The sequence below is a fragment of the Anomaloglossus baeobatrachus genome, chromosome 5 (genome assembly GCF_048569485.1).
Source record: "Anomaloglossus baeobatrachus isolate aAnoBae1 chromosome 5, aAnoBae1.hap1, whole genome shotgun sequence".
NCBI lineage: Eukaryota > Metazoa > Chordata > Amphibia > Anura > Aromobatidae > Anomaloglossus > Anomaloglossus baeobatrachus.
Window position 1 is genome coordinate 588,141,674 of NC_134357.1, and position 15,074 is coordinate 588,156,747.

The following is a 15,074-nucleotide window of genomic DNA, read 5'->3' on the forward strand; positions in this document are numbered from 1 at the left end:
GATTCTTTAACTAAACCTACCTCAGATAAAAAGTAGGATGCTCTCTTCTATGTCTGTCACAGATAAAATAGAGGATGCTCTTGTCGCGGGCGGGGAGGGCGCGATGCGCTCAACACGCTCGGGTTCGGCGCTGCTGCTGCTGCTCGGTGGCTCGAGCGGTGGGCCGGATCCGGGGACTCGAGCGGCGCTCCTCGCCCGTAAGTGAAAGGGATGGTTTGGTTTGGGGATGTTGACCGTGACGCCACCCACGGTTTGTGGTAATAATGGGACACCACCGCTGCTCTGGACGGGGATCCCGGGAGCGATGACAGGGAGCAGCTGAGATGTTTCTCTCCCCTACGTGGGTAGGGGGGTTTGGTGGTCCCGGGGCCCGGTGATAGCGACTGGAGGGGTGGATGGCAGGAGTTGGGGAGGTGCAGGGTCGCGGGGCAGCGCGGTGCCAGACGGCACGGTGGTACTCACTCAGCCAGTAACGTACACGGAGTCTCTGGTAAAACAAACGGCTGGATGGACGAGTCCCACAGACGGCTGCGGTGGTCACTCCCGGTAGGTTGGCGGTGACTGTCTCCCCCTGCACCTTTGATGTGTTTTCGGCCCCGATGACTTCCCACCGGTGACCCGCTCCCCAGCGGTGTAGTTGCATGAGGAGCCCCTGTTGCCCGCAGGCTCTGGCCCTGGGAACTCTAGCTGTGGCGGTAGCTGTATTTCCCTTCACGGTTGAGCGGTTGCCTTCAGTCGGGTCTTTGCTGCTGGGAAACCCCGGAGGTTCCCGTCGCTGACGGATTTGACCGGTTTAACGGCGACTCCAAGCCTGGTTGGGGTACGTAGGCACTGCCGAATGGTGCTGGCTTCTCTTCGCTCCCCGGTCCAGTACCGGCGGGCCACCGCCCGTCCCCGGTCCTTACGGTTGTGCGTCAATCGACCTCGCCTGCAGACGGTCACCACCGTCTTCCAACCTTGCTGTTTCTGTGCCCGGGCCACGTACCTGGACACGGCCAGTCTGCTCCACTACCACTTCCCTCCTTCCACTTCACTCTCCCTAACTCCACTACTGTCCTTTCCCGCCTCCAGGACTGTGAACTCCTCGGTGGGTGGAGCCAACCACCTGGCTCTGCCCCACCTGGTGTGGACATCAGCCCCTGGAGGGAGGCAACAAGGATTTGTGTGTGACTCTGATGTTCCTAACCGGGGTGTGGGGTGTGTTGTTGTAGTACCTGTGACGTCCTGGCTTGTCCAGGGCACCACACTCTCTTTCTCCATCTCCCTCAGATAAGTCAAGGATGATCTATATCTCAATCTACCTCCGATAAGATGAAAGATTCTTTTGTCCTCTGCATCATATAAGATATGAAAAGCTACATCAGTCTGTCTCAGAAACATGGAGGATATGTTCTCTCTCTTTTCCTCACATAAGTGGAGGATACTCTCTGTTTTCCTCCAATAAGTGGAGGATACTCTCTCTGTTTTGCTGAAATAAGTGGAGGTTACTCTCTTTTCATCAGATAAGTGGAGTATACTCTCTTCTTTTCGTCACATAAGTGAATGATTTTCTCTCTTGTTTCATCAGATAAGTGTAGGTTACTCTCTTTTTTTCCTCAGATAATTGTTTTTTTTCTCTTCCTCAGATAAGTGGAGTATATGCATTGTTTTTTTCTCAGATAAGTGGATACTCTCTTTTCATCAGATACAGTTAGGTCCAGAAATATTTGGACAGTGACACAAGTTTTGTTATTTTAGCTGTTTACAAAAACATGTTCAGAAATACAATTATATATATAATATGGGCTGAAAGTGCACACTCCCAGCTGCAATATGAGAGTTTTCACATCCAAATCGGAGAAAGGGTTTAGGAATCATAGCTCTGTAATGCATAGCCTCCTCTTTTTCAAGGGACCAAAAGTAATTGGACAAGGGACTCTAAGGGCTGCAATTAACTCTGAAGGCGTCTCCCTCGTTAACCTGTAATCAATGAAGTAGTTAAAAGGTCTGGGGTTGATTACAGGTGTGTGGTTTTGCATTTGGAAGCTGTTGCTGTGACCAGACAACATACGGTCTAAGGAACTCTCAATTGAGGTGAAGCAGAACATCCTGAGGCTGAAAAAAAAGAAAAAATCCATCAGAGAGATAGCAGACATGCTTGGAGTAGCAAAATCAACAGTCGGGTACATTCTGAGAAAAAAGGAATTGACTGGTGAGCTTGGGAACTCAAAAAGGCCTGGGCGTCCACGGATGACAACAGTGGTGGATGATCACCGCATACTTTCTTTGGTGAAGAAGAACCCATTCACAACATCAACTGAAGTCCAGAACACTCTCAGTGAAGTAGGTGTATCTGTCTCTAAGTCAACAGTAAAGAGAAGACTCCATGAAAGTAAATACAAAGGGATCACATCTAGATGCAAACCATTCATCAATTCCAAAAATAGACAGGCCAGAGTTAAATTTGCTGAAAAACACCTCATGAAGCCAGCTCAGTTCTGGAAAAGTATTCTGTGGACAGATGAGACAAAGATCAACCTGTACCAGAATGATGGTAAGAAAAAGGTTTGGAGAAGAAAGGGAACGGCACATGATCCAAGGCACACCACATCCTCTGTAAAACATGGTGGAGGCAACGTGATGGCATGGGCATGCATGGCTTTCAATGGCACTGGGTAACTTGTGTTTATTGATGACATAACAGCAGACAAGAGTAGCCGGATGAATTCTGAAGTGTACCGGGATATACTTTCAGCCCAGATTTAGCCAAATGCCGCAAAGTTGATCGGACGGCGCTTCATAGTACAGATGGACAATGACCCCAAGCATACAGCCAAAGCTACCCAGGAGTTCATGAGTGCAAAAAAGTGGAACATTCTGCAATGGCAAGTCAATCACCAGATCTTAACCCAATTGAGCATGCATTTCACTTGCTCAAATCCAGACTTAAGACGGAAAGACCCACAAACAAGCAAGACCTGAAGGCTGCGGCTGTAAAGGCCTGGCAAAGTATTAAGAAGGAGGAAACCCAGCGTTTGGTGATGTCCATGGGTTCCAGACTTAAGGCAGTGATTGCCTCCAAAGGATTCGCAACAAAATATTGAAAATAAAAATATTTTGTTTGGGTTTGGTTTATTTGTCCAATTACTTTTGACCTCCTAAAATGTGGAGTGTTTGTAAAGAAATGTGTACAATTCCTACAATTTCTATCAGATATTTTTGTTCAAACCTTCAAATTAAACGTTACAATCTGCACTTGAATTCTGTTGTAGAGATTTCATTTCAAATCCAATGTGGTGGCATGCAGAGCCCAACTCGCGAAAATTGTGTCACTGGCCAAATATTTCTGGACCTAACTGTATGTAGAGGATATTCGCTCTTTTCATCAGATATGTAGAGGATACTCGCTCTCTTTTCATCAGATATGTGAACGATACTCTCTTTTCCTCAGATAAGTGGAGTTAAGGCCGCTTTACACGCTACGACATCGCTAAAGCGATGTCGTTGGGGTCACGGAATTTGTGACGCACATCCGGCCGCGTTAGCGATGTCGTTGCGTGTGACACCTATTAGCGATTTTGAATCGTCGCAGAAATGTTCAAAATCGCTAATCGGTGACATGCCCCCCTATTCCCAATTATCGTTGCTGCTGCAGGTACGATGTTGTTTGTCGTTCCTGAGGCAGCACACATCGCTACGTGTGACACCGCAGGAACGAGGAACCTCACCTTACCTGCGTCCCGCCAGCAATGAGGAAGGAAGGAGATGGGCGAGATGTTCGTCCCGCTCATCTCCGCCCCTCCGCTTTGATTGGACGGCCGCTTAGTGATGTCGCTGTGACGAAGAACGAACCGCCCCCTTAGAAAGGAGGCGGTTCGCCGGTCACAGCGACGTCGCTAGGCAGGTAAGTAGTGTGAAGGGTACGCGCAATTTTGCCCGTGACGCACAACCGATGGGGGCGGGTACACACACTAGCGATTTCGGTACCGGTATCGCAGCGTGTAAAGCGGCCTTTACTCTCTTTCTTTTCCAAACATACGTGAAGGATACTCTCTGTTCCTCAGATAAGTGGAGAATACTCCCTCTGTTTTCTTCAGACAAGTGAATAATTCTCTTCTCAAAAAAGTGGAGGATACTCTCTCTTTTCCTCATATAAGTGGAGAATACTCTCTCTGTCTCTCATATAAATTCTCTTTCTATCTACCTAAGTTTACCTCAAATAATAATTCTGTCTCAGTTTTCCTCAGATAAATGGGGGATATCGTAGCCAGTTTCCTCAGGCAAATGTTATATTCGCTCTGCCTATCGTAAAAGAATACAATGGCGGATGCTCAGTCAGTCAACTACAGAGGATTCTCCTGTTTTTCCATAATCTTCCTGACAGGACTGATATCGATTATTCTTCCTATTTTACTCACTCCTCCATCCTCCTCTCTAGCGCCCGGGGGTTGATGGGAGATGTAGTTCTGACTCCCGCAGGTTTATATAAAGTAGAGAATATTTCTGACAGGACTCCGGTCACATCTGATCTGCTGGTATAACAGGCGCCGTACTGTTATATATACTCCTCTTCTGATCACATGACTGTGACATCATCACAGGTCCTGTAAGCACAGATCTATGTGGAGATTCTCCATTAAACTACTCAGTACCGAGTATTAGCTCCTCAAATGTAGTGGTATCAAGTCATGCTTTTTTCAGTGGAGATCTTCTATAGAAGAGAATTCTCCTGATTGCCCCGTGAAGGATGGAAAGGGACAGGGACAAGATGGCGGAGAGGATCATACACCTCACCCTAGAGATCCTCTTCCGGCTTACTGGAGAGGTGAGAGATTCTGATGACGTCACATTACATCATTCTTATCTATGGGAATAACAGATGGACAGAACTGGAGAGGTGAGGACTCTGGAAATGTCTGGAGTGAGATTTATTACTGTGTCTCTCCATAACCAGGATTACACAGTAGTGAAGAAGACCTCTAGTGAGCGCTGTCAGGCCCCTGTGTCTGAGGGATGGGGAAGACCCCTGAGCCCAATCACGGGGCCTCCACCTCACCCCTCGATACATGAGGACATCAATGACCAGAAGATCCTAGAACTCACCTACAAGATGATTGAGCTGCTGACTGGAGAGGTGACACTGCTGGGAATGCTGGGAAATTATACAGTAACGCTATGAAGGGATCGGGGGTGACGGTATCATTGTATGTGTCAGGTTCCTATAAGGTGTCAGGACGTCACCGTCTATTTCTCCATGGAGGAGTGGGAGTATTTAGAAGGACACAAAGATCTGTACAAGGACGTCATGATGGAGGATCCCCAGCCCCTCACATCACCAGGTAATAGACAGGACTAAATACACACGGCCTATAATTATCTGTATGTAAGGAATGAATTCAATCCCTGTATGTGTCTCCTCCAGGTCTATCCAGTAAGAGGACAACACCAGAGAGATGTCCCCGTCCTCTTCTTCCACAGGACTGTAAACAAGAAGATCCCGATGTTCCTCAGGATCATCAGGTAGATGGAGAGAAGGTGCCATGAAATCTCCCTATGAGGTGTAGACGGCTGTGAAGGTCTTGTGCTCAGTCTTGTTTTATCCTCCAGTATTATATGTGTTATACTTGTGTAAGGAGAGCGGTGGAGATGGCGGGATTAGAGCTGATCATAGATGGGACTTCTCCATCTGTCTGTGACTTTTACAATATTTGTTTCAGGGGAAAGATCTGCCCCATATTAATACTACAGAGACATATGTGAGGGGTGACGAATGGTGTAATGAGGAGATTCCTACAGATGGCCGCCCAGGTGAGTAGTAACCACTAACTGCAGAGAAGTCACAGATTCTTCTGTAATTGTAATAAAATATTTTAGGGTATGTTAAGGCCCCCTTACACGCATCGATTTATCTGGCAATATGTCGTCGGGGTCACGAATTCCATGACGCACATCCGGCATCGTTTGCGACGTCGTTGCATGTGACACCTACGAGCGACTCTGAACGATCGCAAACAGGATGAAAATCGTGGATCGTTGACACGTCGTTCATTTTTAAAAAATTGTTTGTTTTGGGGAAGCAGCCGACATATTGCTCCGTTTGACACCCTGCCAAAATCAAACAACATTCAAACGACCGCCTGAGTCTAACAATATATCGTTGCTCACTGATGCGTTGATTTTGAGATCGTTACGTGTTACAGCAAATAAATGACCTATAAGCGATACCGGCAAATCATAAATACGTTCTGGGCGTGTCACGTCGCACATGCGATCGCACGATAAATCGACGCGTGTAACGGGCCCTTTATACCATTATTTTACTTTGACGTATTTGATGTTTACACAAAAATCAAGCTATATTACATTTTTTATAACACATTTTAGCTGTAAAATTTCAATGTCCAAATTGAAATAAAACTTTTTTCATATCAAGAAGTCACCAGGTCACAAATTTTAATGTAGATGTGGAATATCAGTTGACAGGTGAAGAAGTGATGATAGAGAATGAGCTGGATCACACACAAAGTCAGACACATGGGCATCTAGACATTGCAAAATCAGATTATGAGCAAGTAAAGGTCGATATCGAGCAGTAGTACAATCTATGGAAGGGCATGAAAAAGAGAAGTAAAACAGTCTGGAGATCAGCCGCAATGGTATAGATGGATTGGGGCAGGAATTAGAAGTAGGGCTGAGTAACAAGTTGAGTCAAAACCAATTAGCAACACTTTCTATTTAAACTAATAACTGACAACTGGGTGTGTACACAGATGGACCTGGTTCTTAGTGATGGGCGAGCACTAAAATGCTCGAATGCTCGTTACTAAATTTTAACTGGTCAGATGCTTGGATGAGCTTGACGCAAGTAAGTAGATGTTATGCTTGCGGGGCGAGCGCTGTATTAGTGGATCCACTAGACCAAAGGTATAGCTCACTTGCCTGGGGAAGCCAATTGGATCGGCTGCCGAGTCTTCTCCTGGCGCTGGTAAGCAGCCGGCAGAGGGCAGCCCCAGGGGATCAGTCTCTAGGTAGAAGGCAGCAGCAGGCAGAGGAGTGAATCCATCCGGGATGGATGGATGAAACGGGAGCAGCAACCAGCGTGGATACTTGCGGTGGCGGGTATTGTGATAGCCGACCAGTGTGGATGGAAATGGCAGCAGCACAGCAGACTGGCACAGCACTTAAATTGCAAAGAGATGTCAGTCAGCCGCAGTCTACAGCACAAAGTACCACTAAGGGACCTGACAACTAGCAATGTAAATAACTCATTGCCCAGGCACCTCCCATAAGGCAGAGGTGCCTTAAGTACCTGCAGCCTCTCAGATAACCTGAGAAGCACTTGCGGGATAGGAGACACAGGCCCTTTAAGAAAGGGGGCGTGGTTGCGCATGTGCTCTTAGAACAGATCCAAGAAGCCTGTGATATGTGCACAGGCTCCGGGAGACAGCAGCATGAGCTGGGGAAGGGGTAACCACTGCAGGACAGCCAGATGGGTAAGAGTGCCGGTGTCCTCGCCGGGGGAGGGGGGCAGGAGAGTGCGACGACATCGGTGTGGGTGTTACACTAGCGTTATGGAAAGTCAGTGATTGGCTTGTTCAGGTCTCCGCCCACATACAGCCAGCCATAAATAGAGCATTTCCGGAGGAAGTGAGGGCAGGATATTTTTTTTTTTTTTTTTTTATGGTCACACTACGTCCGAGAACGCTGTTTTATTCCCCGGGAGAGCCATTCAGAGACTGCAAATGGCTCTTACTGGGCTGCTGGTTCCCATCATACAGTGAAGCAAAGCTATGAATTGTTCTCATTGTTTCATGGATGACACATCCAAGCACCTGTGATACTCGGCAGAGCACCGCGACTACCCAAGCACCTCGATGCTCGATTGAGTACTGAGCAGTGCGGAGCACGTTCGCTCATCACTATTGGTGATCCTTTACATTTCATAAGGCTTCATTGTGCCATCGTGGTGTCCAATTCTGTGAAAACTTATTCTAAGCATATAAGTATAAGCTATACAATGTACATTCATTAATATATAATATATATATATTCAATTATACAGCGCTATTAATTCCACAACACTTTACATACATCAGCGATACTCACCAATTGCCGACTTCCCCAGTTTCCAGCACTGCTCCAGTCCTCTTCTGGGTGGCATTACAGCTATTGTGACTTGCCGACTTACACTGCGCTCTAAATGTGAGACAAAAGTTGCTTTTAAATTGTAAGGATATGGAGTCCTGTTCTGACACTCCATGCTGTCACGAGTTTGTCACAGCCTGATGTAATCTCAGGGGAATCTGTGATCAGCAGGTCATGGCGTGTTGTTGATCACAGATCTGCTTTAGTGCCCGCTCGTTGTTTACCCTTAGTTGGAATTTAATTCTGTCCGGTAGTGAAGGGGTTAAGGTTCATTTTATCCTGCTGTGATCTAACAGGTTGTTGTAACCTCAGCTGCAGCCACTCCCTTCTCCTATAAGTATACAATCTTAACTCCTCCCTATGCCAGCTATAGCTCATACCCATGCTGTCTACTTGGAAAGCACCAGTCTCTGGAGAAAGATGATTTGTCGCTTCAGTTGCAGCTGAGAAGTTCCTGCTGGAGTTTTATCTGTTGTATTTTTCCCCATCTGTTTGCCTTTCCTACCTCGTGTTGTCTCAGAGCAGTAGTGAGACTAGCGTATCGCTGGTTTTGACTAGTGAGGGCGAGTTCATGGCCAGCGAGGGCCTAGGCATGTGATCGGTGTACAGAGGTAAGGACCGTCTAGGGATGTTAGGAAGTGAAGTGATCAGACTCAGGTGAGTGTTAGGAGGTGACCCCGCACCCCTCACCCTAGCGCCAGTGCCTTCTGTTGTAGTGTTACCTCTGTGTTTCCTCCGTGTTACACCGTTCGCCAGGTGTCTTCACATGCAGTTGTGACAGATACACTTACATTGTAAACGCAACTTCCGGCTCACACATAGAGCTCAGTGGGACCTGGCAAGTCAGAATACCAATCAGAAGAGGACTGGAATAACAGGGAAGCTGAAAACCAGGGAAGATGGCAATCGGTAATTTTATCAATACACCTGCACTACACTACATATATGTTTAGTCAATAAACACTTTAATACAAGAGCTTCTTACAGGTTTTTATAGTGCTTGTTTCTATCTGTTGCTTTAAATTGTGTTTTAATAGACTATTTTTAACCTCTATATTGTATCGCACATTTGTATGTATATGCGTTACGTTCGGTAATTCTAGGTTAGATGTTGAAGTCCAGGGGGATTGTAAATGGGTGGTTGACCACTTTCTTATTCAGATCATAATAAGTTATACTTCAATTTGTATAGAAATCTGTATACAGAAATGTTGTAAAATATACAATATAAGTTAAATAATATCAAATCATGGCAATGTTGAAAATAATAAAATTTGTTTTCGGATTTTATAGCAGATGATCACGGTATCACACCAGGCCCATACGAAGACCATGGTGATATCCCACATATGCCCTCAGCCTGTGACAGTGAAGATTTATCATCTGATCCTTTTCAAGAGGTTCAATCTTCTGATTCTTCAAAGACTGTTAATCAAAACAGAAGCCACCAATCGGATGTTGAACATCAAATAGTTGACACAACAGAGAATACATTTTCATGTTCAGAATGTGGGAAATGTTACAGCATTAAATCAAATCTTGTTAGGCATCAGAGAATTCACACAGGGGAGAAACCATTTTCATGTTCCAAATGTGGGAAATTTTTTAACCAAAGATCAGATCTTCTTTCACATCAAAGAACTCACATAGTGGAGAAACCATTTTCATGTTCAGAATGTGGGAAAAGTTTTAAATGGAAATCTGTTTTAATTAGACATGTGAGAGTTCACACTGGGGAGAAGCCATATTGTTGTTCAGAATGTGATAAATGTTTTAACCATAAATCCTGTCTTCTTACACATCAGAGAATTCACACAGGGGAGAAGTCATTTCCATGTTCTGAATGCGGGAAATGTTTTACAGAGAAATGCCATCTTATTCGACACCAGAAAATTCACACAGGGGAGAAGCCATTTTCATGTTCAGAATGTGGGAAATGTTTCATGGTTAAATCAACGCTTGTTAGACATCAAAGAAGTCACACGGGGGAGAAGCCATTTTCGTGTTCCGAATGTGGGAAATGTTTTACAGAGAAATCAAGTCTTGTTACACATCAGAGAAGCCACACAGGGGTGAATCCATTTTCATGTTCCGAATGTGGGAAATATTTTACCCACAAATCACATCTTTCCCAACATCAAATAGTTCATATAAGGGACTAGCAATTTTCTTGTTGTTTTATTGCCAAATTGTTCAAGAAAAAAAGTCAAGCATCTACAAGACAAAGAAAAACCAACTTTCAACACTAAATGATAATCATGAAACACAGGTAAGCAAATTTCTTATAATCTGATTCGGATTTCATTGACTGAAGGGAAGTTGTTTAGGTAGAACCTTTTTTCTCCAAGATGTATCTGGAGCCATTTTTCAACACGACAACACCAGGCTATTGTGAGCAGCCTTTGTGGCCTAAACGTGCTACAATGACCTGCAGTGTTGTGACTTGTCTCCTATCCAGCCCATCTGAGACCTCATTGGTCGGTAATTGCAAAGGAAGCTGCCAGCAGTGGATCTTGATGAACATTCCTAAGATGACTATCATTAACCTCACTGACCAAGGCTGGTCATACTTCGATACTGAATAAATCGAGATGTTTTGAAAATGTTGTTTCTATGATTTTATTATTTGCAAATCTTTTACATGTCTATCAATCATGTGATTTCAATCATTCCATGACTTTTCCTCCTTGATGTTGCAAACTTTATTTGAGGAATGTATCTCGTGAGATTAAAAATTATAGTTGAAATTGAAATGGGTATTCCTATAGCAAGAAATTACTGTCACGGGTGTGTCACAGCCTGATGTGACCTCTAGTTGACATGTTATCAGAAGATCACAGCGCATTGTGGATCCCTCATCATTTGTAGCGTATTTAATTCCATCTGGTATTGAAAAGTTTAATGTTTCTTTCTATCCCGCAGTGATTTAACAGGTAGTTGGAACCTTGGCTGCAACCACTCCCTTGTAATATAAATATCGACGCCTCACTCCTCCTTATGCCGGCTATAGCTCATTCCTATGCTGTCCATATTGAAGAAGCTAGTCGCTGCATAGCAGTGGTGTCATTAATTGTCATGCTCCCGGTCCAACAGCGCCACTCACCACCCATCACTCCAACCCCTGGGGTCCCCGCTCCCCGTCGAGCCCGCTCTGCTGCTGACATACCTTTTTCCCGTCGGTCCCGGCCCTGCGTCGCTCACTCACTGCAGCCACCTGTGCCCCAGCGTCCTGCCTCTCCTGAGGTCTCGGCTCTGACATCCGGGTTGCGGCCCTCACACATGCACACTAGGGGGCGCACGCGTACACTCTCTCTGACTTAAAGGGCCAGCACAGCTGTCCAGAATATCACTAATAAGTAACCTTAGGTATTTAAGACTTGCTACTCCCCATGGCCAGTGCTTGTTCAACGTGTCCCTGTAGCTTGTCTCTTGTACTAGTTGTTCATGCCCCTCTATGCCTGTGCTTGGTGTAACCCTGTTTCTGCTTGCAGATCCTGAGTACCGTTCTGAGCACACACTCCAGCCTGGTCCCAGTAACCTGCACCAGTTTCCGGTTCTGTACTTCAGCCTGATCCCGTTAACCCGCACCAGTCTCCGGTTCTGGACTTCTGCCTGATCCTGTTAACCTGTACCTGGTCCAGATCGGATCCTGCATCCAGTGACTCTTGCTGATCCCGACTTTCGTGCATCTAGGCCCTCTGCTGTTACGCCCGACAGTCCCTGTATAGCGGCACGCTCGAGGCGGCGTCGCAGGGGAGTCCGGTGCACGGTCCAGAGGGTTCACTCCCAGGACTATCCTTACATTAATATTGCAGATACAAAGTTTCCTACTGAGGAATCCAAGGAATGCTTTTTTTTGTGTCTTTGCTTCTTTGTGTTGTCTCATTGTAGTGGCGCTGACCTGCACTAGTCAGGGTAAGTTCAGGGCCAGCAAGGGTCAAGGCACATGATCAGAGAATGGGGGGAAGGACCCGTCTAGAGGTGTTACGGAGTGCAGGGATCAGCCTCAGGTGAGTATTAGTAGGTGACTCCGCTCCACTCCTTTTAGAGCCATTGCCTACTGTAGTATTGTGTACCCTTTGTGTTGCGTCACTTGCCGGAGGTTTTCCCATCCCCAGTGTATCACTACTCAGGTGTTGCCTATGGGGTGTGCTGGGAATCCTCTCGTACCTGGCGCGACACCTGTAGTCACATCATGACAATGACATCTTTACCATAACTGAAATCAAATTAAATGGTAAACATTATGTGGTATTTAAGGGTAAGTCTATAGACAGTGGTTGTTTTTAGGGAGCTTTTATTTCAGCTTAGGTTTTTCTTTTAATCACGTTATTAGAGTATTATTAAAGGGGTAGTCCACTACTGAGCATTAGTGGTCACATTGATGTAAAGCTCATAGAGAAGGCTTTTGTCAAATACCTTGTATAGTAAATTCTGACTCTGAGCAGCACTATTGCGGTCCGCTCAGCCACATCATGTGACCTCCACCAGGCTCCATGACCTCTGATGTCCGGTGATGTCACGTCAACTTCGAGGTGGGCCCCAGTCTCCGCCAGTGACTGGGCTGTTGGAAGAGTTTCACCGCTAGTCTCGACCCAGCATCGCTCCTGCTTGTGGCACTCTGCAGCAAAGGAGAGAGTACGTGAGATGCTGGGCTGTGGCAAGTCCAGATAACTGCAGATTCCACATACTAAGGTTCAGGATTCCACTCTGCTTATACTCAGAGCAGCAGAGAGGAGGTCTGTTACCGCAAAACACAGAACAAAGTGATTCCAAAGACCTTACTTTTACCTACTGGACCACACCGGAGGTGAAGATATGGTGAACAGTCGTCCCCCTCTTCTCTGGGACGTCCTTGGTCGCCTCCCTCCGAATACCGTGGGTTCCGGCAGCGAGCCTGCTATATTCCCCTCACATGTCTGCTGATCTGATTAGCAGACATGTGCGGTTAACAGGCACTGGTGGATCAAAGATCCACCCCTGCCTATTAACCCATTAAATCGTGCTGGCAAACACCGCGATTTAAAGGGCCGTGGCAGGAATCATGCCGTTCCCCGCCATCATCATGCTGTCATGGTAGTGTGGGGTCAGCTGATGACCCCTGACACAGCAATGACTCACCTTCTGTGAGAGCCGACAAAGCGCCGACACTCACACGACATGAGCATTTCTCTTGAAGGCGTGACACTGCAGCATCGCTCTGATCAGTAGAAGCGATCAGATTGTGCAGTCATAAAGTCCCCTAGGGAGACTAGTAAAATCAATAAAAAATTTAAAAAAAAAAAGTTTGAAAAAATAAAAAAAAAACCCTAAAAGTTCAAATCACCTCCCTTTTGCCCCATTAAAAATAAGAGTTAAAAAATGCACATATTTGATATCATCACATTCAGAAATGCCTGATCTATCAAAATATAAAATCAATTAATCTGATCGGTACATGACGTGGCGAGAAAAAAATTCCAAATGCCAAAATTACGTTTTTTTTGGTCACCGCAACATTATAATGCACGGTGAATAAAAAAATCCCAATACTATTGTGTAATTTCTCTTTTTTCACTGTTTCTCAACACCTGGAATTTTGTCCCCATTTTCCAGCACACAATATGGTAAAATGAAGGGTCTCTTTCAAAAGTGCAACTCGTCCCACAAAAAATAAGCCCTCATATGGCTATACGGACTGAAAAATAAAAAAATTATGGCTCTCAGAAGAAGGGGAGGAAAAAACAAAAATGAAAACTGCCCGGCGGTGAATGGGTTAAACCTCCACTCCAGCTTTTTTTATGTTAGTACTGGAGTGGGGCGTTAAATCTAAGTCATCTGACTTCTGTCTCATACTCACCATCTGGCGGCTTCACCTTTTTTCAGCGTCACTCTGGTTCTGTGGCGCCATTTTGTGGCCTTAACTTCTGATTGGCCGGAAGTCAGACGTTGCATCACGAGCTCTTAATGAAAGTCTATGAGAATCAGAACAAAGTCAGAACGATGCTCTCATAGACTTGGTATTTATTTGTGACCTCTGGCACGCTCCATGAAACACTAGAGCTGCCAGCAGGTCGCAAATTACCCAAGACCAACAGTGATCGAAGGTGAAGACGCCGGAGGTTGGTGATGACAACTTCAAGATGCCTCCTGTATGTAGAAACTAGTGACCTCCATTGCTCATGTGGTATTTTGGCCAATTCTTCCACACAAACACTGTTCACATCCAGTAGGTCTCAGCTCCTTCTATGATATCTGACCTTTAGTTCCTTTCATACATTTTCTCTTGGATTCAGCTCCGGTGATCGGCTTGGCCATTCTAGCAGATTTTTTTTCTCTCTCCTTGGCGAGAGTGTGTTTGCGATCTTTTTTTCTTGCTGAAATGTCCTCCCTCGTTTCATCTTGATCATCCAGGTAGATGGCAGAAGATTTTCATCAGGAATGTCTTGGTACATTTCTCCATTCATCCTTCAATTATATGAAGTTTGCCAGTGTCGTATGCGGAAAACCTGCCCCACACATGATGTTCCCACGTCCAAAGTTCACTGGTATTGGTGCTTTTAGGGTATTTTGCCTTTTGGCCTCCAAACATGGTGTGTATCATGGCATCCAAGGAGTTAGATTTTGGTGTAATTTGACCAGAGTATATTCTCCCAGTATTTCACAGGCTTCTCCAGATGTTGTTAAGCAGACTTTAAAGGTGCTTGAACCTGCTTTTTTGTTTAGCAATGGAGTCTTATGTGGTGAGCGTGCCCATACAGGTCATGGGGAGCGAGTGCATTACTTGTTGTTTTCTTTGATACTATTGTTTCTGATTATTTCAGGTCTTTCTGTAGCTCTTCACAGGTGGATCTTGGCATCTGGACAACTGTTCTGATAATTCTTTTCATGCCTCTTGCTGAAATCTTGCGGGGAGCACCTGATCGCGGCCTGTTTATAGTGAAATTATGTTCTTCTCACTTCCTGATTAT

At 45.5% G+C, this 15,074-nt stretch overlaps 1 protein-coding gene across 1 annotated transcript in view; it reads left to right on the plus strand.

Moving 5' to 3' along the window:
- Positions 1–15,074, plus strand: part of LOC142313165 (uncharacterized) — a 115,190-nt gene that overhangs the window by 67,315 nt on the left and 32,801 nt on the right. Inside the window, exons 10-14 of the mRNA XM_075352153.1 lie at positions 5,189–5,318; positions 5,402–5,499; positions 5,697–5,787; positions 9,418–10,285; positions 14,046–14,097. Of these exons, the coding sequence (XP_075208268.1) occupies positions 5,189–5,318; positions 5,402–5,499; positions 5,697–5,787; positions 9,418–10,285; positions 14,046–14,097 (1,239 nt within the window). The remainder of the gene's footprint in view (positions 1–5,188; positions 5,319–5,401; positions 5,500–5,696; positions 5,788–9,417; positions 10,286–14,045; positions 14,098–15,074) is intronic.